This window comes from Colossoma macropomum, unplaced genomic scaffold (assembly GCF_904425465.1).
Source record: "Colossoma macropomum unplaced genomic scaffold, Colossoma_macropomum, whole genome shotgun sequence".
NCBI lineage: Eukaryota > Metazoa > Chordata > Actinopteri > Characiformes > Serrasalmidae > Colossoma > Colossoma macropomum.
In genome coordinates, this window is record NW_023494807.1 from 12,032,415 (window position 1) to 12,056,645 (window position 24,231).

At 39.6% G+C, this 24,231-nt stretch overlaps 1 protein-coding gene across 1 annotated transcript in view; it reads left to right on the top strand.

The window, feature by feature from the left end:
* Window positions 1-23,687, top strand: part of brwd1 (bromodomain and WD repeat domain containing 1) — a 40,888-nt gene extending 17,201 nt beyond the window's left edge. Inside the window, exons 20-43 of the mRNA XM_036555685.1 lie at window positions 768-858; window positions 1,763-1,900; window positions 2,483-2,571; window positions 3,413-3,659; window positions 4,602-4,718; window positions 4,806-4,913; window positions 6,385-6,509; window positions 6,594-6,676; window positions 7,856-7,967; window positions 8,055-8,116; window positions 8,871-9,026; window positions 10,339-10,459; window positions 10,663-10,788; window positions 10,873-10,942; window positions 11,093-11,146; window positions 12,565-12,690; window positions 13,169-13,321; window positions 14,712-14,887; window positions 15,030-15,208; window positions 16,936-17,064; window positions 17,148-17,288; window positions 17,932-18,228; window positions 18,612-18,755; window positions 20,099-23,687. Of these exons, the coding sequence (XP_036411578.1) occupies window positions 768-858; window positions 1,763-1,900; window positions 2,483-2,571; window positions 3,413-3,659; window positions 4,602-4,718; window positions 4,806-4,913; window positions 6,385-6,509; window positions 6,594-6,676; window positions 7,856-7,967; window positions 8,055-8,116; window positions 8,871-9,026; window positions 10,339-10,459; window positions 10,663-10,788; window positions 10,873-10,942; window positions 11,093-11,146; window positions 12,565-12,690; window positions 13,169-13,321; window positions 14,712-14,887; window positions 15,030-15,208; window positions 16,936-17,064; window positions 17,148-17,288; window positions 17,932-18,228; window positions 18,612-18,755; window positions 20,099-21,489 (4,435 nt within the window). The 3' untranslated portion in view covers window positions 21,490-23,687. The remainder of the gene's footprint in view (window positions 1-767; window positions 859-1,762; window positions 1,901-2,482; window positions 2,572-3,412; window positions 3,660-4,601; window positions 4,719-4,805; window positions 4,914-6,384; window positions 6,510-6,593; window positions 6,677-7,855; window positions 7,968-8,054; window positions 8,117-8,870; window positions 9,027-10,338; window positions 10,460-10,662; window positions 10,789-10,872; window positions 10,943-11,092; window positions 11,147-12,564; window positions 12,691-13,168; window positions 13,322-14,711; window positions 14,888-15,029; window positions 15,209-16,935; window positions 17,065-17,147; window positions 17,289-17,931; window positions 18,229-18,611; window positions 18,756-20,098) is intronic.
* The last annotated feature ends 544 nt before the right edge of the window (window positions 23,688-24,231 follow it).

Genomic DNA, 24,231 nt, shown 5'->3' on the forward strand with positions numbered 1-24,231 from the left:
AGTCACTGAATACTTAAATGATTAAAAAATAATTTTAAATATAATAAAATTGTTTTATATAAAATGATAGATTATATTAGCTGCAGAAAACTGTCAAACCTCTTTAAACGTCCCCAGTGTACAGTAGGTTTTTAAAACTGTCCGTTTGCTTGAACTGGACACTTGGCATCTTTTTTTGTGGTGCTGTCCCATAGATTGTTGTTGAGAAGGAGGTGGGAGCACACAAAACATTGCAGGGAACATTCTGGGAACTGTAGTGCAGCTCATGTTGAAATGGACTAATGTTAATAGAGAGAATAAATAAATTTTATTAAGCCACGGTCCTGACTTGGTCTGCAAGCCAACGTTTGACACGTGGTTTAGATGCTGATCAGCTTGAGCGAAGCTTAGCATAGCATACTGCTAACTTACTCACAGCTTAGAGGTTTAAGGTTTCCGATTGAAACTTGCACTCGTGAAATTTTGATTCTGTATTATGTTCATCAGTCTTCGCACATAGACTGCTGCGTATTCTCCGTATGGCTGCATGCACTGACTTGTGATGTCCGTACCATGTTGATTCGAGAAGAATACATGTACCATTACACCCCTACTCATAAAAGCATTGTTTTTGTTCTCATTGACAATATGATGATCACACAGACTGTTTTAGTGATTTCAGTTTTTTTTTGACTGTTTTAGTGATGAGGGTTTTGTTAGTTGTGTAATGTACACTTGGCTTAGTCAGAATTGTATCTAACGGTGAAAAATAAACTTCTTTGTTTCAGGTCTCAGGACTCTTACAGGATAGCGAAGGGCGAGGAGGAGATCACACTGTACAACACTAAAAAACGCAGAATAACCCACAGCACCTTTAGGGTAAACGCCTCCTCAAACTGTGTAACACTGAATACACAGATAATACACAGATACTGTAACTGTTTACTTGAACTTGAAGTATTTTATGAAGATGGTAGTTTTATAATAAAGCATTCAATCAATATTCCTTTATTTCTTTGAAGTAATCGTTACTTTAAGGAGAATTCCACCAATTTTCCAAAAATTCTGTAAACAGAGAGATGTAAACAGAGTGATTCAGAGTAGTTTGGAGTGAAATAGTTAAGATTTCTTTACAGTGGTGGTGATAGGAACCAGGGGTCGCCATGACAACAACACAAATAGACATTTTATTTACCATCCAAAACCACCAGTGAACCTGCACAAGTCTTCTGAGTTTATATGGAATGTTGATGATGGGAAAACAATGATACATTCTCAAAACTATCATAACAGTGTCTCAGACATCAGGCAGAGTATTCATGCATAATGTAGTAACTTTCTGTGAGGGAGCTTTTAGAGATGGACATCTGGTTCCTATCGCCAACACTGTGAACAATTCTGACTCGGTAATTTTCTCTAGAACAGAGCATTTCACACCAAACCACTCTGAATGACTCTGTTTACATCTTACCTGTTTAAATATGCAGGAAATTTGAATAATTAGTGGACTTCCACTGTAAGTCTTATTGATGCTACCTGCTGAACTGAGCTGAAAATGTGACTGTAACTAAGAGAGGCGGTACTTTGTCCAAGTTTTGCAAATGGTCAATTAACCGCATGCTACTTATATTTTTGATATTTGGTGTTTTTCCTTAGTCGTACATTAATAAGAATGGCTTTGATTGCATCATTTAATTATGCAGAAGTCTTTGGAAATGGGTGAATTTCCCCTTTAATTTGTGAGCTTTATTTGAATAGTTTTGAATAGCTGCTGTTCCTGCAGGATGACTCTGATGATGAGGGATTGTGCACTAAGCGAACGCCGTCTCGTAAACGCCGCAGACGGCTGGAGAGCAGAGACAGCGTGGAGGAGTTTGTAGAGCACTCCTGTGAGGAGGGAGAGGAGACCGCGTCCTCTGAGGTGCAGCACACCTTTATTTAAACTCACTCTACCTTTATTTACAGGTGTAAATCTGCAAACTCACAAAGATTCAGTTCAGTCACAGTTCTTCTGTCAAAGTGATTCTCAAATTTCACCACAATTTGATTTGGTTCTTCGGATACGATTCAAAATGCACAGAATTGAAGGAACTATAAACAGAGTAAGAGTTTGTTTATAGAGCACATTTCATACAGAAGGTCAGTTTCAGCTGATGTACAGAAGTAAAAGCAAAACAGACACATTAAAAAAATAAGAAGGAAATAAAATAGAAGTTAGATGTGTAAGTAATTAAAGAAGTAGAATATTGCAATATGGACAATAAAAAGCAGACAATACAATATACAATTAAAAAAGTGACAAAAACAAACTAGTTTTTAAAAATATGTTTAGTCTAAATGGTTTAAATGGACTAATCATTTTAAGATGGCTAAAAGAATGTGTGCTTTGTCATTATAATCAGTGATGTTCCTGAAGTATAATTGACTCTAATCTATCACTTAATCGTTTTAAGTGTTTGAGATGTTTGTATTGAACGCTGATTTTGGTGTATGTACACTGTAGAATAATGAGATGGAAGGCAGTGAGATGGATTCTTCGAATGAAGAAGAAGAGGAGGAGGAAGAAGAGGAGTGGAGAAGTGACAGTTCAAGGTAAACACCCAGCACTTTTATTCTACTCTCTCTGGCAGGTTTGAGCCTGGCTGATATGTGTCTGAATGCATATTAAAGGTGCAGTGTGTAAGATTTAGTGACATCTAGTGGTGAGGTTGCAGATTGCAGCCAGCTGAATCCCCTTCGCTCACCATCGTCTGTCCCAATTTTGTTGTGCTTCATGTTTTCTCTTCTTTGACGGTGAGTATTCACCCTCGTTCACTTTTTCTTGTGCTAAATAATATGTCTGATCCTCCATTTGTCGAAATTTGAATTCTCAAACTTCCCACAACATGGTCAGCAGTACCGACAGCAACGATTGATAGACCTTCTTTCAGCATCTTCCAACCGGAGCTACAGCTCCACCAAATACAAGCTGCCACTTCAGTGTAAAAATGCAAAAGGCGCCCTCTAGAGCCGGAGTTTGGTTTGTCTGTTTTGGGAGCCGCTCCCTATGTAGATATGTAGAGCTCATTCTGAGATAATAAAAACCACAGTGATTCATAGTTACAGGTGATTTATGCACTATTGAAAACGTGTTTTTGTTTACTATATTCCATTTCTGCTAATATATCCTCCTAAATCTCACACACTGGTCCTTTAACTTACATAATGAACATATCATCTCTGTCAGGACAAAACCCCGTATACAAAATGGTAACCTTATAGGAGAAAGTATATAGTTCCAGGTATATTTGGAGCGTTTCTGTTGGTTTCTCATTAAATTTTCATGCGATGCAAAGCTTGACATTTTCAAATTCTGTGAAGAACTTTGTGTCTGTAAGTATATATTATAATTTCCGTATTACACCATTAATGTTTGGTCTGTTCCTAATTGAAGCCACTCCTCCAGTGAGTACTCGGACTGGACAGCCGACGCTGGAATCACAGTCAATCCGGGCCTGTCCTCCCGAAGACGTGCTCGCAGACAAATCAGCAGTTCTGATGATGATGAGGATGAGGAAGAGGAGGAGGAAGAGGAAGACAACACAGCCGAGGAGGAGCAAACAGAGCAAACGCAGGATGAAGAAGTGCAGTCGTCTTCACCTCAGAAACAGAAGAAAAAAACGAAAAGCAAAACGCCGAAGGTGAATTGTGTTGAGCCAGTTTTATCACAAATCTCTGTACACATCTCACACATCTGGTTAAATATGAGTTTTAGGGCAGTGATTAACTCAGTGTTCGGGTTAAAGTGTTCATATAGTTTGTGATGTTCAGCACACTGCATTTAAAACAAATACAATTCAGACTAATGTTTATTCACTGCATTTAAAACAAATACAGTTTGGACTGATGTTCATTACACTATTTCACACATTTTCTAAACTGCTTATCCTTCCAGGTGGGGTACACTGTATTAAAAACATTAAGTGGATTGACGTTCATTAAGCTGCGTTTTAAACAAATACAGTTTGGACTAACGTTCATTACACTGCATTTTAAATACAGTTTAGACTGACGTTGATTACGCTGCAATTTTGAAACAGAAGCAGTTTGGACCGACGTTCATTACACTGCGTTTTAAATACAGTTTGGAATGACATTCATTACACTGCGATTTTGAAACGGATGCAGTTTGGACCGATGTTCATTACACTGCGATTTTGAAACAAATGCAGTTTGGAATGACGTTCATTACACTGCGTTTTAAATACAGTTTGGACCGATGTTCTTTACACTGCGATTTTGAAACAGATGCAGTTTGGACCGATGTTCATTACACTGCGATTTTGAAACAAATGCAGTTTGGAATGACGTTCATTACACTGCGTTTTAAATACAGTTTGGAATGATGTTCATTACACTGCGATTTTGAAACGAATCTAGTCTGGACTGACATTTATCACACTGTATTTATACAAATTCAGGCAGAACACACAGCCTGTTTAAAGTATTAAGTGTTGAACTGTTGACCACACTGTAGTATTTAATAAGCAGTAAATGTTTAATACTTTGCTCAGCTGTAGTTTCGATATGCATGGGTAGCTGATCTCCTTTAACTTGGCATTTGCGTCTTCTGATAATCTCAGTCCCCGAAACCGAGGCCATCTATGAACAGAGAGGTGTCCAACGAGTTCCGCCCCTCTGCCTGGATCACTGACGTCGTTCCTCGGAAATCGCCCTTCGTCCCACAGATGGGAGATGAGGTTTGTTTACAGTCATGTCACCCTCCACGTGTTCTGGGTTAACATTCAAGACGTCTTGTCATAGTGTGAGTGTTTTGTGTCCTGTAGGTGATCTACTTCCGTCAGGGTCATGAGGCGTACGTGGAGGCCGTGTGCAGGAGTAATCTGTACCCCATCAACCTCGACAAGCAGCCGTGGAGGAGGATGGAGCTGAGAGTGAGAGTTCCTTCACAGTCAGAATGAGATTATGGAGTGAAACAGCAATTATTGTAGCATCACTGCAATTTTCAACGTAATCTCCTTATCAGCTGTGTCTGTACTGTATGGGGCAGTTACCACAGACAGTAATCGACAAGTTGTTACAGGTCCCGTCTCTTAGTTGCTGCAGCTCAGATCAGCTGGTAACACCTGTAGCATTTGGACAGAGATAGCTCACAGATGAGAAGACCTGAAACATTTTTTAATTAAAAAAAGCTGGTTTTACAAGAAGCTTAGTGCACACTGGAGGTCTGTGTTCCTGCGAGACCCACCATGGTATTTTTACTATGGTGTGCAGGAGCAGAACAGCACATATATTTAGAGAAATCCTGCAAATTGATTAATAGCTTAAAGAATCTGTTTGTAAGATTTTTAGTTTAGAATCAGAATCAAACTTTATTGGCCAGGTTTGCTTACACATACAAGGAATTTGGTTTTGGTTACAAGAGCTCACAGTGCACAGTAACAGACAAACATTTATGTAGTAAATAAAATAAGATAAAAAAAATAAAACATGCATTCCTACCATCACTCACTCATACACATACACACACAGTCATACCTGTAAACCTTACATTGTGCAAAGTATGTATCTTATATTAACCTTTTATCTACTTGGAACCACCAGTGGTTCCAAAATGCACTTCGTCATATTCTTTACTTCATAACTTTCATATTTCTTAAGCTTCATTCAAAAGGTCAGTCCAGTCAAATAGATGGGTAATGTAGTTTTAAAACTTCATGATAAAAGAAGCTGAACTCAATTTTTTTTTTTCTACTGACATTTGACCCATTTTTCCAAAAATCTGAGCTGTACACTGCATCTCAGATGGCGTCTCGTCAGTGATCTGCTCTGTAAAAATGATTTTTGTGCAAAAAATACAAAGAGCATCCAAGATTTTTGGCTTTCAGCAGTAAATTGCAAGCATATAGCATTATGTGTATGATCAAAACACATTTTCTGTTAATTTGAGGGGAACTTTTACAATCAAATTTTCATGCAGTTACTGAACAATTTGCCTTAAAATTTGGGCATGTAAATTCAGATGGAAAAAGCAAAAACAAACATTAACTAAAAAAAAAATTAACTAAAATTAACTAAAATTATCAACAGAATGTGAAGAAACAAGTTTTGCCATTATGTTGAAGATGTCGGAAAACAAAAGCCAGCTCTGGTACCTGGAAAGATCCAGAATTAAACACAATGTGAGTGAAATACAATGCATTTCAATAAGTACTCAGACTAGTGCTCAATTGCTTCACAAAGAGACGGTCTTCAGTCTGTGTTTGAAGATGTTGAGAGACTCTGTTCAGTCATCCAGTGAAAGTTTGTTCTATCACTTTGGTACTGAACAGAGAAGAGTCAAGTCAGTAGTAATTACCCTTTTGCAGCTACTATAATGATGCTGGTGCTTTGTTTATTCATCAGGACCAAGAGTTTGTTAAAATAACTGGGATCAAATACGAGGTGTGCCCTCCGACCCTCTGCTGCTTGAAACTGACGCTGATCGACCCTGGAACAAGCAGAATAACAGACAAGTCCTTCTCTGTGAAGTGAGTGTTTGACATGCTGTCATTCATTTGCACAGACCAGCTAATTTAGAGCCAAGTGTTTTATAATGATTCTGTCTCCTGCAGGTATCATGATATGCCGGATGTCATTGACTTCCTCGTTCTCCGCCAAAGTTACGACGAGGCGCGCTACAGAGTCTGGACACCAAGTACGCCAGCCAGGCTCTTCTTACCCTATTCCTTAACCTCATAAAGTTTGTTCCATCTAGATCAGGGGTGTCAAACTGAACCAATAAAAGGGCCTTATTAAGAAATCTCAACTAATTTGTGGACCAGCTGAGTTATTTTATTTTTACTTAACATTTTGCCGTGACCCCAACTGGCCGTTGTTTATTCAAAATATGCCAAAACTACAACGACAAAAAATAAAAACGATTCAAAAATAATTTTAAATAAAAACAAATTGTTTTAAATAAAACTATAGACTATATTAGCCTAACTATAGACTATATTAAACCTATTTAATTGTCCCCAGTGTTGAGTAGTTTTTTTTTTTTTTTTTTTCCTGTCCCATAGATAATTTTGGGGGAGGAGGAGGGAGCGCACATAACATTGCGGTGCATGGTGGGAACTGTAGTGCAGCTCATGGTGAACTGGGTTAATATTAACAGAAAATTAAAATAATTTTGCGGGTCGAATAGGATTGTGCCGCGGGTCTTGTTTGACACATGGGATCTAGATGGAATGCTTGATTTGGGAATAGGGGTGAGCAATATGGCAACAATCTACTGTCACAAAATACATAAAGTATTAATGTACCACATTTAAAGAAAGGCTACCAAAAACTATGACCTTACAGTGACCTTTCACTCACTGCCCAGCACTGGTTAAAGGGGAATTCCACCAGTTTTACGAAACTCCTTCAGTGGTTGAGATATAAACAGTGATTTGGTGTGAAATGGTTCAGATCTCTTTACAGTGGTTTGGGATAGGAACCAGGGGTCGCCATGACTACAACACTAATATAGACATTTTATTTACTATCCAAAACCTCAAAAAAACTTTGTGAGAGAGCTTTTAGAAGTGGATGTCTGGTTCCTATCACCACCACTGTGAACAATTCTGACTCTGTTTATGTCTTAAACATTAAACATTAATTACCCTTTAAGCAGAGCCAGTTATGCTCTTTTGGACTCTGTTTGAAACTGAAACTGAAACCTGCTCTCTTCTAAACCCCTTTTCAGTGAAATGCAGTTCAGTGTAGTGAATGAATTGATGATACATGATAAGTGTTGTTTAATCCCTCATGGTAATAAGATTTTGTCTTATTGTCCACCTGTATTACCTTCTATTTCCTAATTTTGATTTTTCCTCTGATTGTGTTTTAGATGATCGTTTCCGGTCGGTGATTGATGACGCGTGGTGGTTTGGGACCATAGTCTGTCAGGAGCCATATCAGCCTGAGTACCCCGACAGCCATTTCCAGTGTTTTAAAGTCAAGTAAGATGCAGCGTGCTTTTCGTTCTCCTCTCTGTGGTACTGTTTATGTATTTGGATGAGGTTTGTGACGCGATGCTCTCTCTGCAGGTGGGACAACGGAGAGACAGAGAAGCTCAGCCCTTGGGACATCGAGGCCATTCCAGAAGATGGTAAACACATGTGACTTCTCCTTTTTATAATTTGTTAAAAGATTCTTCCACTGGCTTCTCACACCTTTGACCTGCTTTGTGTCCTTCTAATGTAACAGTTAAGACTAGAGTTTTCACTGCTTTATCCCCAGTAAGCACTGATGTGCTTAACATTTCACAGGGTAAACAGGGGTATTTCTTCCTTTTCTTTTAATGTTTTTGGCTCATTGTTAGTGCAGCTTTAAAGCTGTAACAAATTATTCTGAGTTCTGCTTTGATACTTCAAACTTCATACATTTAAATAACTGATAATTTAGGCTGATATAATTTAATATGACCAAAAATTAAAGAACAGCAAAAAAAGACTTAAATACAAATGTTATTATATGCAGGTAAATGTTGCATCTAGTTATATTTAAATATTAATTTTTAAACATGGTGTTCGGTGGTGCCAGTTTAGCTTGTGTTGCTGTAATAAAGCGAAGCAGCTGCTGATTGAGACCAGTGAGACCATTAAAGTTCTCAGAAATGAGTGCTTTAGAGGAGTGAATTCATCATAATATAAAACTTTAACACCTCACCTGTGCCAGTAAATCTGCTCATCCACTGACTTTATTGGCCAGCCAGTGTGTTGGTCTATTGGTTGAGCTCTCATCAGAATCAGAAGTGTTTGTTACCTGGGCAAATGACAGACATGTTGTAATAATGATGCCAGGCATGTGCTCGACTGTTCATGCAAGTTCCTCAGAGCTCTGTGTTTTTGTGGGTTCTGTAGCCCAGCAGCCGGAGTCGGAGGGTGCAGGAGTGCCGGTCACTATCGAGGAGATGAACGACATCCTGTACAAGCCTCGAGAGGGGGAGTGGGGGGTGAGGAGTCGAGAGGAGGAGAGCGCTCGGATCATAGCAGGAATAGATCAGCTCATCACAGTGGGTGTGTATTAAGGCTCATGTTTCAAATGATTTAACTGTCACAGCCCTCTTCCAGGCATCCTTTACTTTGGTATGTTAGCGATACATCCACTAGAGGGCAGTCCAGAACCAAACTTTTCTGACAACAAACATACATGGTAACAGAAAAGGTTTAAATGTTTATAGATGTTTAATATTTATAACCAAGTCGCACAATCTCTCCTCAAAAAGTCTTTTTAAAGTTTCTTCTTCGTCGTGTCCATAGCCATACGGCTATGGTCGCGTCTCGCTTACTGGCTAAACTGCCCCCACGATTTCCCTGTGGCACTCTTCTGTTTCCGTATCTAAGCTTTCAGAGAACGTGCACAAATACGGATTAAATGAACACTGAAGGCTCTGCCTGTATCTGTATTTAACTTTCAGCCTAAATAAGCCTAGAGCAGTTAACCCTCAGAGTTATTGCTGTTCATTGCGCTGTACTAATTACACATTAAGGCTGCACTGTGTAAGTTTTAGGGATTTGGAGCCCTCTCTGGTGGAAATGTGTAACTGCTCACAGAACATTCTGTAGCGTCAGCAGTGCTTCGGCCTTATTCTCTAAGCAGATGAATAAGACTGAAATAGAATTCAAAGAGAACTCAGTCTAAACTTGGTGAAGAAGCGTCTTCTGAGGATGTGAGTGAAATATCTACTATTCTCATCATATCTTCATCAGTTTAATGTTGATTGAGATCGTTTGAGGCCTAAACATTGAGCCGGACCTTCTTTTTAAGTGTGTGTGTGTGACGTTGATATGTAAAGACGTACGACGTGGTATGAAAAACTCAACGCCTCTGATTTTTAATTGATTATTTCAGGCTTTACAGGGCAACTTGCAGCAGCGCACACCCACCATATCTAGCCTGTTTTTCTTCTCCTCACTCAGTAATGACACTTTTTAGTTTTACCAGCAAACATCTTACATAGTGCATGGAATGTTGTTACATTTACATTAGATTTACTTTCTGTGTTCAGGTTCGAGCCTGCACTTCTGACAAAAACAGCAAAAATGTCTGTTTTCTTTCTGTAAACCAAGACAATAAATCAAAAAGTTTAATAGATTATCTTCTCTTCTACCTAAACACAAAAATTGTCTGAAATGAAAGTTTAGAATCTGCACTTTCCACACAATTTCTGCGCTTATTTCAGTGAACTATGAGTCAAAAATAATTAAAATACAATTACAGCGTGATTTTATTACTGTGACGTTTAGAGGTTAATGTTCTTTTCTTCTAATTTATCTTTTATAATTGTGCAAACGTGTCAAGTGTTGTTTTTCTGTCTGTCTTTAACAGATATCGCTGCCCCCTTCTCTGGCCCGGTGGACCTGACTCAGTATCCTACGTACTGTACTGTAATAGCCTACCCCACTGACCTGGGCACCATCCGCATGAGACTGAAGCACAATTTTTACAGGTATCCGGTTTTCCCTAAGCAAAGCTGTGTGGAGTTGGTTGGGGGTGCTGTGAGCAGTGTTCCTTTTGCTGATATAGTTGGTGATATATGCGTTAACTGCTCAGCAAGCAAGAAATAGCATCTGGTCATCTGGAAATTTCTGGATATTTTGAATGGAAAAACTTTTGTTTTGGCCGACGTGCTATATCTGGTTTTATTTCCAGGAGAGTTTCTGCACTAATTTGGGACATAAGGTATATTTTTCACAACGCGAGGACCTTCAATGAGCCACGGAGCAAGATTGCACAGTCAGCGAAACTCATTACAGATGTTCTCCTAAAGTTTATTAGGTAGGTCCGCTGGTAATATCTGTATCTTTCATGAATAAATTACCTTCTTCCTCTTTATTAACATGTATTTCTTTACTTCACCAGCAAAACACAGTGTATGGACATTATGGAGATCTACAATGCAGTTGAAAATATGGAGTACACAGAGGACGAGGTGAGCCTGTCGATTAGTTCCAGTTTTTCAGATCCAGATTGAGCACAGATTAAACAGGATTTCGGTGTTGCAGGTTTAATTAGTATTAGTGTTACTTTACTTATCTGTATTACGTTAATATGATGGTTGAAGTTGCTTCATTGTTTTCAGGAGCTGGAAGATGTTGATGCACCTGGCACCTCTGCTGGACGAAGATCACACCAGGTCGCACTTCGCATTTCTTAAATAATCTACTTTATATAAAATTAAACAGCTTCTCTGACCAAGTAAATGTAGCATCCCCATTTCTAACTCTGATCTGTAACCTTTATATTAGACCTAAACAGTACTGCTGGTTGTTTTCAGTGGTTTAAGCTGACGTGTCTCCAAAGTCAGTTAGCTAAAGGATGCAATCCAGTGAAATTAATTTATAAATTGTTTGCGTAGCTCCTATTTATGAGAGCTTTGTGGTAAAGCAGCTGTTCAGAAATGCAGATGTAATAAGCTTTGCTGAGGGTGACTGTGGCAGGAAAACCTCCCTGAGATGATTTCAGGAAGTCTAATCTAGAGAGCCATGGCAGATTAGGATAGTCAGTTTTAATAAGGTAGGGCTAATTTGGTCAGCCTGAGGGTGATAAAGGCATGGACCAGTTTTTCTTCTGCATTTCTTTGATATAAGAATATCTTATTCACGAAATATTAGACCAGAATCAATAGAAAAAATTAAAAAGTTCTAGAGGACTTTTGACCAACTAATAGTGCTTTTATTTTGTTCTGTTTAATTTCCTTTTTGTTTTTGTGGCCCTCAAATGGAGCCTTGTGGAACACCATGCTTTACTCTTCCTCAGAGTTCTTTGTTTTTCCTGAACTACACAGTCAGAAATAAAGGTTCTGTGCAGGTACATTTTTCATTCATCAAGGTAAAAATGGTGTAAATGATACCCTCAAATGTACAGTAGTGGTTTTTAAGGTCTCAGTGTGTGTTTTGTAGTTGAATTTCCATCAAAGCTGAGTTATGGGGACATTTTACGGTCTCAGTGTGTGATTTGTAGTTGCCTTTTGGCTGATTGGTTAAGTTACTCGTCTCCCACATAGGAGAGCAGGTTCAGGCCCAGCACAGAGAAGCAGGCTTGTAACAGTTTGTGCTGGTAATATAACGCCGTCTTTAGATCTGTTCTGCCATGTGTAACGATGTGTTTATCGCGGAAACTTGTATCGCTGTAACGCTAAAAATGCGCTTTATTGTGCAGCCCTAGTCTTATTTAGTAAAATGTTAGTCAGTGTTGTCAAATGTAGTCAGGTAGTATAAGCAAAGGAACATAACCTAGCAATAGATTGTTAGAATGTAACTGTGATATGAGACCTAAATCCTAACTATAAGGTTTCATGTTTGGTTCCTGTGCAGTTCATGAGCTTAACTACTGTATTTTCTAAGATCTTGGAGATATAAAGAGGGTTTGACATTAGATTTCGTTTGGATAGATGGCCAGCGTCAGTTTTCCTAATCAAAGAAGTGCAGTATAATAAGTAGACTCTCTGCCAGGGCTGCAAAAGATTGGAAACCTGTGCTGTAAGCCTTCATTGACTTGATGAAGTACAGTATAAATGTTAAATGTTATTCCGCTCCTCTGATCTTTGTTCAGCCTTCAGTAGAAGTGGTGCAAGATAGAGACGCCTGGAAAGACGCATGCAAGCAGCTTCTGGACTACATGTTCGAGTGTGAGGACTCCGAGCCCTTCCGTCAGCCTGTGGACCAGAACGAGTATCCAGTGAGTTTGGTGGCATTTGCAGCTCAGAATTTGTAGAGAAAAGCATAAAAGCGAGAAAAACATTTCATCTGCAAAGTATAGTACACATTTCAATCAGTTGATAAGGGCTGATTTGGTTGCTTATAAGAGCTTCAAGAAACTTTGAATAGAAGAAATTGTTTGCTTAGATGCTGTAAAACATTAAAGTCACTGGGTGAAACATACTTTCCTAGCAAAGAATAAATCGCAGACAAAGTTAAGGAAATGTGGCAATCGTACGATCTGGATTCAGTAAACAGCTCATTGATGAGGAATTAAATATAATTTCTACGTTCAGCTTAAAAAAAGCTGATAAACTCCAGTGTTCCACTGGAGCAGAAAGCAGTACTATTCAAATATTACTAAAACCTTCTAAAGAAGTTGCTTTAGTGACGTTTGATCACAGTTAGAACACCAGTGATGTTGTAAAGACAGTGTCTCATGCGTGTATCTGTTCCAGGACTATTCGAATATCATAGATACTCCCATGGATCTGGAAACCGTCCGGAGAACCCTTGAAGAAGACCACTATGAAAACCCCACAGACTTATGCAAAGACACCAGGCTCATTTTTGCTAACGCTAAAGCCTACACGCCAAACAAACGCTCCAAGGTTAGTGACCGACTTTCCATCCCGGACATTATCATTAAGACCTGTTTTGCCTCTTACAACATTTTTAGTTGTTAAATTTTTAAAATGGGTTTTTGCCCCAGATTAGTAGGGTTATTATGAAATTTGACTCTGAATACTATCTCAGTGCTTGATACCAAATGACACTAAGGCCCAGTCCCATTTCACCCCTCGCCCCTACCACTTGGCCCTTAGCCCTCTGTTTTGCGCGTTCATGTCTAGGGGTAGGGTGTCCCAATTTTTGTTGAGGTAGAGGGATGGGGTGAAGTGTTAGGACTACATAACCCTCCAAACGGAGGTTTTTCAGAGACTCCAAACAGAGTGATATGAGAAAAAAAGAAAAACCGGCAAGATGGCTGAACAAGAGCCCAAAGAAACCCATGTAAACAAATGTATTTTCTCAGTTAAAAAAATTACGGTTTACCACTGTATTAGTTTATTGTCGTTTCAGTGTATTATGGTTCGTTTTCTTCATAACACGCATAAAAAATTGCTAAAAGCATGCTAATGTCTCGGTAGCTAGCTAGCTAATTTTCCCGTTCCACCTTAAATAGTCCAGCAGTTCTGACACCTGAAGCACCAGAATGTAACTGCTGCTCCATTTAAGGTGGAACGGGAAAATTCGAACAAGAAGCTGGCTAATACTGATATCTGACTTCAGCTTCACATCACTGAAGAATTAGGGGTGGGTGATAATAAATAATTGCCCCCCTCTTTGAAGGAATATAGTGCCCTAAATGTGACTAAAGCCCAGCAGTGAGGAGCTGAACTTTACCCTCCTCTGCTATCACTGCAGACGGGCCGGGTCACCTACAGAGCAGCGCTAGTAGCTGTTACTGAAGCAATATATATGTTATATGTTTTAATTTGAGGGTCCCATTTTGTAGGGCAAGATTTCAACCACTATCCCTTTTAACTCAGTTCAAAGTGGTTAGGGTGACGCTTGAAAACAAGGGGTAGGGGTAAAAAGAAGAAATGGGATTGGGCCTAAAAAAAAAAAAATTGGAGTATTTCATTTTTTTAACTTGTGGAAGTGTTGAACTTTTGATTATTTGTGCAATTGTCTTCATAAGTCAGTATTGACCCATTTTTAAATGTTCAACACTGTAAAGCTGGGGTAACTTGAAATCCTGAACTTGTAATATTAAGCTACAGAAAAATAATTAGTGCTTTACGTTTTGAACTTAACATTTCAAGTGTACTTTTTTTTGTTTAATAAAGTTTTTGAGCTGGATCTGAGCTCAGCAGGGTGGTAATGTCTAGGATGAGAATTTGGCACCTCTGATCTGAGTATTCTGACCTTTTTTTGATTTTAGACATGATGATGTGATTGATGACTCACTAAAATGCACTTTTAATGCATGATTTGCAGATTTACAGTATGACTCTGCGACTGTCTGCGTTATTTGAAGAGCGCATTCGAAAGATCATATCTGACTACAGGACTGCAGTGAAGAGCAGCTTGAGGCTGCGCCGCAGTCAGAGGTTCAGAAAGAGGCTCCAGCAGCAGGAACCCACTGTTCCTGTCACCAGGCTGGAATCCACCAGGTGGGCTTCTTCTCACAGCTTACAGACATCACAACCTCATTATATACACTCCATCTAAATATGTTTAGGCTTATTGATTTTATTGAAAAGTGTGGGTAACAGAGCAGTGCTGTGAGCTTTCTCCCGTTGTGTGTCCTGTCAGTCAGAAGAGAGCTGCTGTTAAAACTCAGGAACAAGTGGCTCCGCCTACAATCAAATCTACCTCAGCCAAAGTGTCTGCACCGGAGCGCAGCCGGAGGAAGAGGAAGAGGCGCAGATCCACCTACACATCAGCAGATGATTACTCTGAGGGCTCCAATAAGAGCGCATCGTCTACATCAGGTGTGTGTGTGTTCAGTTTTTGACATAATTTGAAAATACCTGTTGGTCTTTATATTGTGTGTAAATTGCATGATAAATGGACCATAGGAAACAGGCTAAAATGACTTGGAAAAAATTCCATTGACTTACATTAGAAGTAAAGTAAATTTTTTCCTTTTCCTGTAAAGTTACCATTTTGGAGATACAAGGTTTTCTTCCGACGCACAATATATTTATGGCCCTGAATAGTCACCTACTTGATGATTTGATCTAAGGAGTCTTGTTTGACTGCCAATCTCTTTGGAATCGTTGCAAAATATAGTTATGAAACAAGGATCGTTCCATTCCTGCTGTATGGGGGTGCTGAATGTCTGATTTTACATTGGATTGCTTGGTTTTTTCCTTTAAATCAGAGCTGCGCATTCACACAGAGTTGGCCCACCCATGAGATTTGCAAGAGACCCTGGAGAATGTGCTAGAGACATGTCACAGCTTTGCAGTGCACAGATACAGCCAGTCCTGCAGTTATGCTGCCTGTTTGCATTGAACAGACATCATTCTGCACCTCATAGCAGTACGCAACTGACGGCGGTGTGAAGCCGAGCAAATGTTGGCGTGGTGGTGACTTTAGACTAATCCTTTTGCTCTGAGTGACTCTATACCTTAATTATGTATATTTTATTAAAATTAATGATCAATTATTCATTTTGTCACTACCAAAACAGTCGTATCACTACCTAAACTTTACCAAATGTTTCAGTAGTGACTTTCAGTGACAATTTTATCTCATTTTGAGCTCAAAAACTCAGCCAGTACATGACCAGCAAACACAGTTTTGAACAGCGGTTCACACAGAAAATCATCATATTTTTCATTAAAGCACTAAAAAGTGCTAAACTGCAGAAAATCTGATGATTCTTAATGTTTCACACTGATTTTCAGACTTTGGGACACATTTACTTCAAAACAATGGGATCTAACTGCTCACCATGTGGCCATGAGGCACAGGGGCATGGCGGCTGCTGCTGCTGCATAAACTAAACTAATCAAATTAATCATTTGCTCCGCCTGTTTACCCTGTTTTTGTACTAACAATGTTTACTATCCGGTGTTGACCAGAAGAGGATGGGTTCCTTTTCTGAGTCTTGGTTCCTCTCAAGGTTTTTCCTGTTTCTCTTAGGGAGTTTTTCCTTGCCACTGTCACCACTGGCGACGCTCATGGGGGCTTGGACCCGGATTTCTTTCTGTAATGCTGATTTCTTTGTAAAGCTGCTTTGTGACAACACCTGTTGTAAAAAGCGCTATATAAATAAACTTTGCTTGCTTGCTTGCTAAAATAAGACTCTGCCTACAGACTAAAACTGTGTTTCAGTGGTGATATAACACAGGACAGCATTTTTATGAATAGACTTAAAAATTAAACTCAGAAATCTGAAAGGTCTTAAGAGATATTGGAGAAAAACCTAAAGAATGTAAGTATTATTTTTAGAAGAGTAGATTTAGGTTTACACTTCTGAAAATAATGCGTACATTTACAGTACGTACATTTGCATAGGTTTGGGACAGACACCTCCCAATAGAAAAAAACCTCTAAAGGATAATTTTGTATATATTTAGCTTATAATATCTGTCTTGTGTTTAAAATTTTCTTTTCTTTATTTCACTCTCCTTTATAAGGACAGTTAAAGGGGTCTGCTTATACCTTCTTAAACTGTAATTCTGAATGTGTTGGTTTCTCCCTGCTGTAGACTCTGATAGTGAAGCGTCTGTCAGTGAGCTGGATGACAATAAAAGCCCTTCATCATCTCGTCAGTTCAGACGGGAGACAAGAGCGACGAGGAGAGCCATGCAGAGCAGGGAGTCTAAGAGGAAGCAGGGTGAGAGCTGCTGCACGCTCTGATCACCGATCTGTCTGTGTCTGTATCTTTGTCTTTATTCCTGTTCTGCTGTTTGTTTGCAGTCACTGAGAGCAGGAGTGAGGAGGAGGATGATGGTGAAGATTCTGATAAATCCAGCTCATTAGAGCGACTTCAGTCGAGCAGGAGCAAGAACAGGACCACGCGACTAACCAGGAACTCTGCTGCTGACCGCAGGAAGACGGGTATGTATAAAAAAAAAAGCACAATCGCTTCAGAGTGGACAGAGCTGCACGGTATATAATTTTTTAAATTGTAATATTGGCTTTTGCAGTACTCTTTTTGCAGAAGATTGCAGTATGCAAATGAGTCTGATTACCAAGATTTATATTTTTGCCCAATCACAGCTTGACCGTTTCTGAGGGAGTTTTCCATGTAATCCAACAAAAACAAATTATTCTGGTAGAAATAATGCAGGGAAGTCATGTTAATGAGTTTTAATATACTGTAAGGCAAATCAGAGTATTTAACAGTGTCATTGCAGTATAACAGTATTTATTGTTAGCGCTGTAGTCTTTTTTGATCATATCTTTTAGTTGCTATCAGAAGAAAATCTTGCCTCTACAAAATAGTAACTTTACAGAAGAAGGAGAAACATTGACTTTTAATGAAAGGTAAAAAGATCTTATTCCAAGTAATTTTGGACCTTTTCTGTTTGTCCGTTCATTATGAATTGTTTACACAATGTAAAGGATAAAAGGAGTTTTCAAATTATGCAAAAAAAAAGTACAAAACAAAAAAATTGTGACAGTGACTAAATATATATGTGTGTATGTGAGAGTGTAATGTAATCCTGAAGCTTTCTAACCCTGTGTGTGTGTGTCTCAGAGAGCGGTGCTGAGGTAAATGGTCTGAGCAGATCGTCTCGTGTGGAGCGCAGGAGAGCGCGGCGCAGTAGTGGTTCTGATGAACCTTCAGACAGAGAAGAGAACTCGCCGGCCCGGAGGCCGAGAAGAACTGCAGTGGCTGCGGTCAGTAAAATGAAGCTGATGGATGCCTCAGAGGAAGATGACGGTTCTGAGCAGGAGGGCCGTGTGAGGAGTGGCGGCCGGCAGCCCCCTCGCACCAGCAAACGTGCCACGGTCATCCAGAGCAGCTCAGAGTCTGAGGAGCACGACCAAAAAGGTACCAAGATCTGCCGAGGATCCTGTGGTGTCCATTTTAGACCTGCCTTGTGGCTACAGTCATTGACGTTTTTATCAGAAACATCGATACCACACACTTCCACACAGGAGCGTTTCAGAGATGTAAAGTTACTAGCTGTTTATCAGCCCCGTCTACGTCGTCTGATAATGACGAGACCTCCACAGGACCACCAATGGCCATTTTGGGTGGTGGTACATTCAGAGCACAGCAGTCTGAGACAGTGCTGCACCTGTGTAGCTGGTGTTTCTGATAAAATGGCCAAAGTGTCAGTATTGTACATGCCAATTTTGGTCGAATTCTTGTCCTGTGATTCTGTTACTCGTTTAAGAGTCTTTTAAAAATGTGACTTCCGTGTTCTGCAGAGTCGAATAACAGTGAAGATTCAGCCAGTGAGGAGGAGAAGAGCGAGGAGGCCAGCGCGGACAGTGACTTCTCTCCTTCACAGCAGAATGGCGAGAGTAAAAGAGCCAGCCGGCGATCATCTAGGAGGGCTGTCCTGGAAGAAGGTGAAGAAAATCTGAAACAGAATTAATAGTCAAGTCAAAGTCAAAGTGAATTTAGTCATTCAGACTATGCAAAAAGCAGCACACAGCTGAACGAGATTGTTTCTCCAACCCCGATGTGCAAAAATATACTCCACATAGACATACTAGACAGTATAGACAGACATAAAACATACAAATAGAGAGAAAATGAACAGTCAAATGAGAAATAACATTCCGTTCTGGTTTTGACAGACATCACTTTTTCCAGGTTTTTAAATCTTTTTTCTTTAAATATGTTAAAGCAGTTTAGGCCATTGACCCCAGTACATTAACTAAATAACTAAGTGTGTCTAAAATTCAAAGTAGATTTTTTTATTTTGTTGCTTCAACAGTTGCATTTTTAAGTATCAGGTATCGACTGTAGGGATGCGCCACTAAAATTTGCATATGATAACCAACAGTTAAAACTTTGAAGCTAGTTTGGCTGGTTTGGAGATGCACCAATAACCGTTAATTTATTTAGTTTCATTTTACATAGTTGTATCCATAGAACGGTTACAGTAAACTTTTATTTCATGCAAATATTTGAAATATTTACATAAAATGGCCCTTTTAGTGATAACAACTTATAATGGTAGGTGAATCTTCTCTGTGCTAAAAAGACCACTTATGGCTACACTGGACCTCATTAGGGTTAAACTTCTAACTGTACAGCTGTGTCAGATATTGTACCATTAGTCATGTATTTAGACTTCTTTGTTCATCTTTTGCATGTTATACAAAAATTTGCAGATGACCAACAAGCTCAAAAGCTCAAAGGATGAGTAAATATAATATATTGTAATCGACGGGCTGTAATTCCAATTATTACCTTTATTTATCCAGGACAGGAGCTCTCTGAGATTCTCTTTTTTCAGGAGAGTCCTGGCCAAGATAGGCAGCAACACACAACCCAGTGTTCCCATAAAACAACATAAACATTACACACATAAAACAGAATCAATCAGCAAACCTTAATTAATCATTTAAAACACTGACAAGCAGGCTGACCTACTTGCACAAATTCCACTCAGATGGTGCAGCATGACTAAAAGCTTGTTCTCCTAATTCATTGTGTACAGTGGGAATCTTAAATTACATATTTTAAGGGTGTAGATTATAATTCCCGGTTCCTTTTTGATGCATAAAATAACACAGGTAAGAAGGTAATAAACAAAGAATAGATTTATTAATTTAAGTATGTCAATAATAAAACGGTCCACATTTAGTAGTAAATAAAACACAGGCTGTTCTGATGTTTGCAGATGTGTAACATTTTCATGTTTCAGATGTTATAAAACTATGGTTTTGTATTTCTGTTGCAGATGATTCTCCTCAAGTCAACGGGCACAGCAAACACCTCGACCGAGAGGAGAGTGAAGAAAACGATGGAGGAGAAAGTCCAAATGAAAGCGCACATGAGGAGGAGGAGGAAGAGGAGGAGGAGGATTCCATCAGCAGAAGGAAGGTGGTCAGGAAGACCACAAGAGCTGCGGTCAGTAAAATAAAACAACTTGACGACAGCGAAGTGGAAGAAGAAGCGAATCGCTCCAGAACCAGACGACAGAGGAATCCTCCATGTGAGCAGGAGACCTCCAAAAGCTCCGATGAGGAGGCTCCAAAGGCTGAGAAGCACCCTCATCAGAATGGACGGAAGGTGAACAAACAGGACCTTAAATACTCAGAGAAAACGAGTAAAACAACTTTAAAAAGCCACGAACCAGCATCTGCCTCAAAAGCACGCGCAATCCCCGCAGCCACAGCAGCATTAAAGTCAGGTGCTCACAAATCAGGAGAACTGAGCAGAGTCTCAAAACGCTCTGGTGCTTCAAGAAGAAAAATCAAGTCAGAAGATGAAGATGATGTGAACAGAGAGAATGGGAGCAGCAGTGGAGATGAGGCAATCGCGAAAAAAAACAAATTAAAGACAAAGTCTGAGGGTTTGGATGGCAGGTCCAATTCTTCTGACTCTGAAAGTGAGGAGGTCCCGAACTGGAGAAGCAAGAAGAAAAAGAAGAAGAATGAGGCTGCTTCTTCCGAAGAATGGCAGCAGAGTGAGGAATCAGAGCTGGAGGAGAAACCCAGGAGGAGACCTACCCTGAGAGCCCTCCCCAAGAAGAAGTACATCGTGGACTCTGAAGATGATGATGATCAACCAGTGAATGGGAAGAGCAGTGCTGGCTCCGTTAAAGAGCCCTCAGGAGGCTCCAAGAGGAAACGTGTCAGGAGTTTGGATTCTGAAGATGAAGGAGAAGATAAAGGCGGGACCAGTGATGATGAAAGCGAGAGTGAGAAACGTTCTGGAAAAAGCCGAAAGTCCTCCAAGCACTTCAAACCAGGTTCGGAGTCCGAAAGTGATTCTTTATGTAGAAGGAAAGCGCAGAACGGTCCTTTGCGCAGGCAGCACCGTCCGTCGGACGAGGAGCTCTCAGGCAGACGAGGAAAGCGGAGAAATCTGAAACGGAAGCGCGACAAAAGCTACAGCAGCAGCAGCAACAGCGACGGCGGGATGAGCTCGGACAGCCAGGAGTCGAGCGAGGAGTCCAGCTCAGGGTCACAGAGCAATTCAAAGAGACACGCCACGACGAGGCTGAGGAACCGCAAACGAGGCGCTGGACGTCACAGTTCAGACAGCGACACCTCCTACGGGAATGCCAGGAAAATTCGGACCAGAAATTTAGGCAAACGGACCGTGTGTTACCGAGACAGCGAATGAAGACTGCGGAAAACATCTCAGCAAGTGAAAACGTCGTCAATGAATTTGATATATTTAATATTTCTCTTTGTGAGAGAGCTGTAAGAATATCATAGGGTTATTTAGCCAGAAGCGTTGTATCACACTCTTAAAAAAGAAAATGGTTCTTTATAGAACCATGGACACTCAAAGAACCCTTTGCATTATAAAAAGGTTCTTTGCATGGTGAAATGGTTCTTCAGAGTGCTGTAGATGGTTTTATATAGAACCTTTTTGGCAAGGGTTCTATATAGCACCAAAAAGTGTTCTGCTATTGCTTCTACGTCAAGCTGTAACAGTAGAAGACCCCTATCTGGAACCCTTTGTAGAAACATCTACAGCACATTCTCCATCTATCTGAAAAACCTTTTGTGATGCAAAGAACCCTTTACTCATACAAAGAGTTCTTTGTGTCTTCATGGTTCTATAAAGAACCGTTTTCTTTACAAAAGAACCTTTGAAGAACCATCTTTTTGAAGTGTGTAGTTTTAAGTCAATTTATTTTGAGAAAGTATCTAAAGTTATGATGCGGTCGTCACCTTCTGGTTAGCACAACAATCGCTCCTTCTTCTCCATTCAGGCGTTCTCTCTTTACGAGAGAACTTTGGGTTCTCAGATGGGCTCCTTCCTTCACAGGTGCTTTGCTGATTTAAGCCCCGCAAACACCTCAGAAGGGTATGACTGCAGAACCAGCATCCTGTGGTCCCTTACATAAAACATCTGTAGTGGAAAATGGGTTAAAATCCATAATTGTAGCTGAATTTTAGGCACAAAGCAAAATTAATTTACAGCTTTAAATTTATACCTTAAGCATTTAACTTACGTACTTAATATTTTATGTTTCTTCAGTGAAATTGTCTTATTGTGTTGGCAGTTTGCTTGCGTTGAGCATTAAATGATGGGCGGTATGTTGTGGAAAACTGTTATCTTCTACTCTTAACACTTATACCTGATAAAATGATTTAAAACAAGTAAAAATGTGTAGAAATAGGTTATACAATCCTACAATATTCTTGCATCAGTCTCAGAAGGAGAAATATTAGATTCATCAAATACATTTCTGATTTCACTCGCGGAGTTGTGGTCTTTTTGAGGTGAAGGACCGATTGGACTGTCTGGGAGATGAACTGAAGACCTTGAAGACGACTTGATTGTCCCAGATATAAAGAAGAGTAGCAGCACTGGATTCTCCTCTACATACTGTGAATCAGTTTCAGGGATATTTATACTTTCTGTTGGGAAAAAAAAAAAACAAGATTTCTGTATAGATGCTACTGGTTTGGCTGCTCAAACCAGCCCCGTTGTGTTTGTTTTCTGTAATTTGGCCAACAGGAATGACTTATTTAGTGGAGCATTGTCTGCTTGGGTGCTATCTTTAATATACCTCCTGCTTAAATTGAGCATATTTTGCTGGCTTGCACTAAAACGGCACACTGTACTGAGGTATTTCTACACTAGATCTGCATTAGAAACTCAGGGGTCAACTACGTTTACCATTTTCACAGACTTATTTTTCCTTGTTTGTTTGTTTGCTGAGGTCGAGGATGAGGGTTGTGCGTAACTGTGATGAGCGTTCTTCCTTGATTATTGACACTCCTTGAAAAAGCCACATGAATTGCATTCTGTTCTTGTTTAAGGGATTTTTTGAGCCGATGACGTTCAACGTTTCCTATTTTTTTCTATTTGAGTTAGGCTGTACATACAAAATATGAATTCTTTTTCTTTCCAGAGTTTTCTGAGAATCACTTTGTAGCAAAAGCTTTGCATATTTAAATTTGTCGAGTATTATTTTGTATGAAACTGAAAGCGTTGTCTTGCCATATTGTATGAATTGGTACATATTTGCTAAGTACGGGGAATCAAATCAGTACTTGCTGCAAAAATAGTGTGATTTCTCATATTGGGAAGACGTTTTAGTGATCTGTTTATGTACTTTTCAGTATTAATTCATTTTCCCACTTTAACTTATGAACGGTGAGTGACTTTTGTACCCGTCTGATTGACTTCAGTAGTGTTGGAGCTGATGAAAGCTGTCCTGACATTTTTTCTTAATGTCTTTCTTTTGCATAAAGCGACTCTTTAATGCCAGTTTCTCTGATGTGGAGTCTGACGGATGCTGAAGTGAGAGCTGGTTGAGTTTATGATGAATAAAATAGCCTGCAGTTTAACGGCAGAACTGATTGGAAGCCTGTTTTTCATGAAGTTTGAGTACAAGAGGCTTTATTGTCATTTCAGCTGCATACAAGTACACAGTGAAATGAAACATTCCTCCAGGACCAACACAGGAACACAACTATACAATATACACAGTGCAATAAATACGAAAGACTTACAATGAATACAGAACAGAACCCAGGCAGTAGACGGTACTGAGGGTATGTAGAGAAATTAGTCTTGATGTGTTCATCACAGTGTTGTAAGCTGACAGTAACCTTTAGTCTGTGTTCGGATTCACACATGACGTGTCACTCTTACAACGAGGACACTTTACAGCACTGTGATATTAATGTATGACTCTGGAAAACCTCCAAATATCTGTACAAGTTGCATGCAGTCTATTGATCGTTTGCAAAATTCAGAGAAAGTCACGTCTCCTTTAGTCGCTGTCACTGCTGTTACTGTCACATTTTTAGCTCAGCCTGTAGCATCAATAAAACTTCCAGGGGAAGTCCACCAATTGTCCAAATTACCTGTAATTAGACAGTTAAGATATAAACAGGGTCG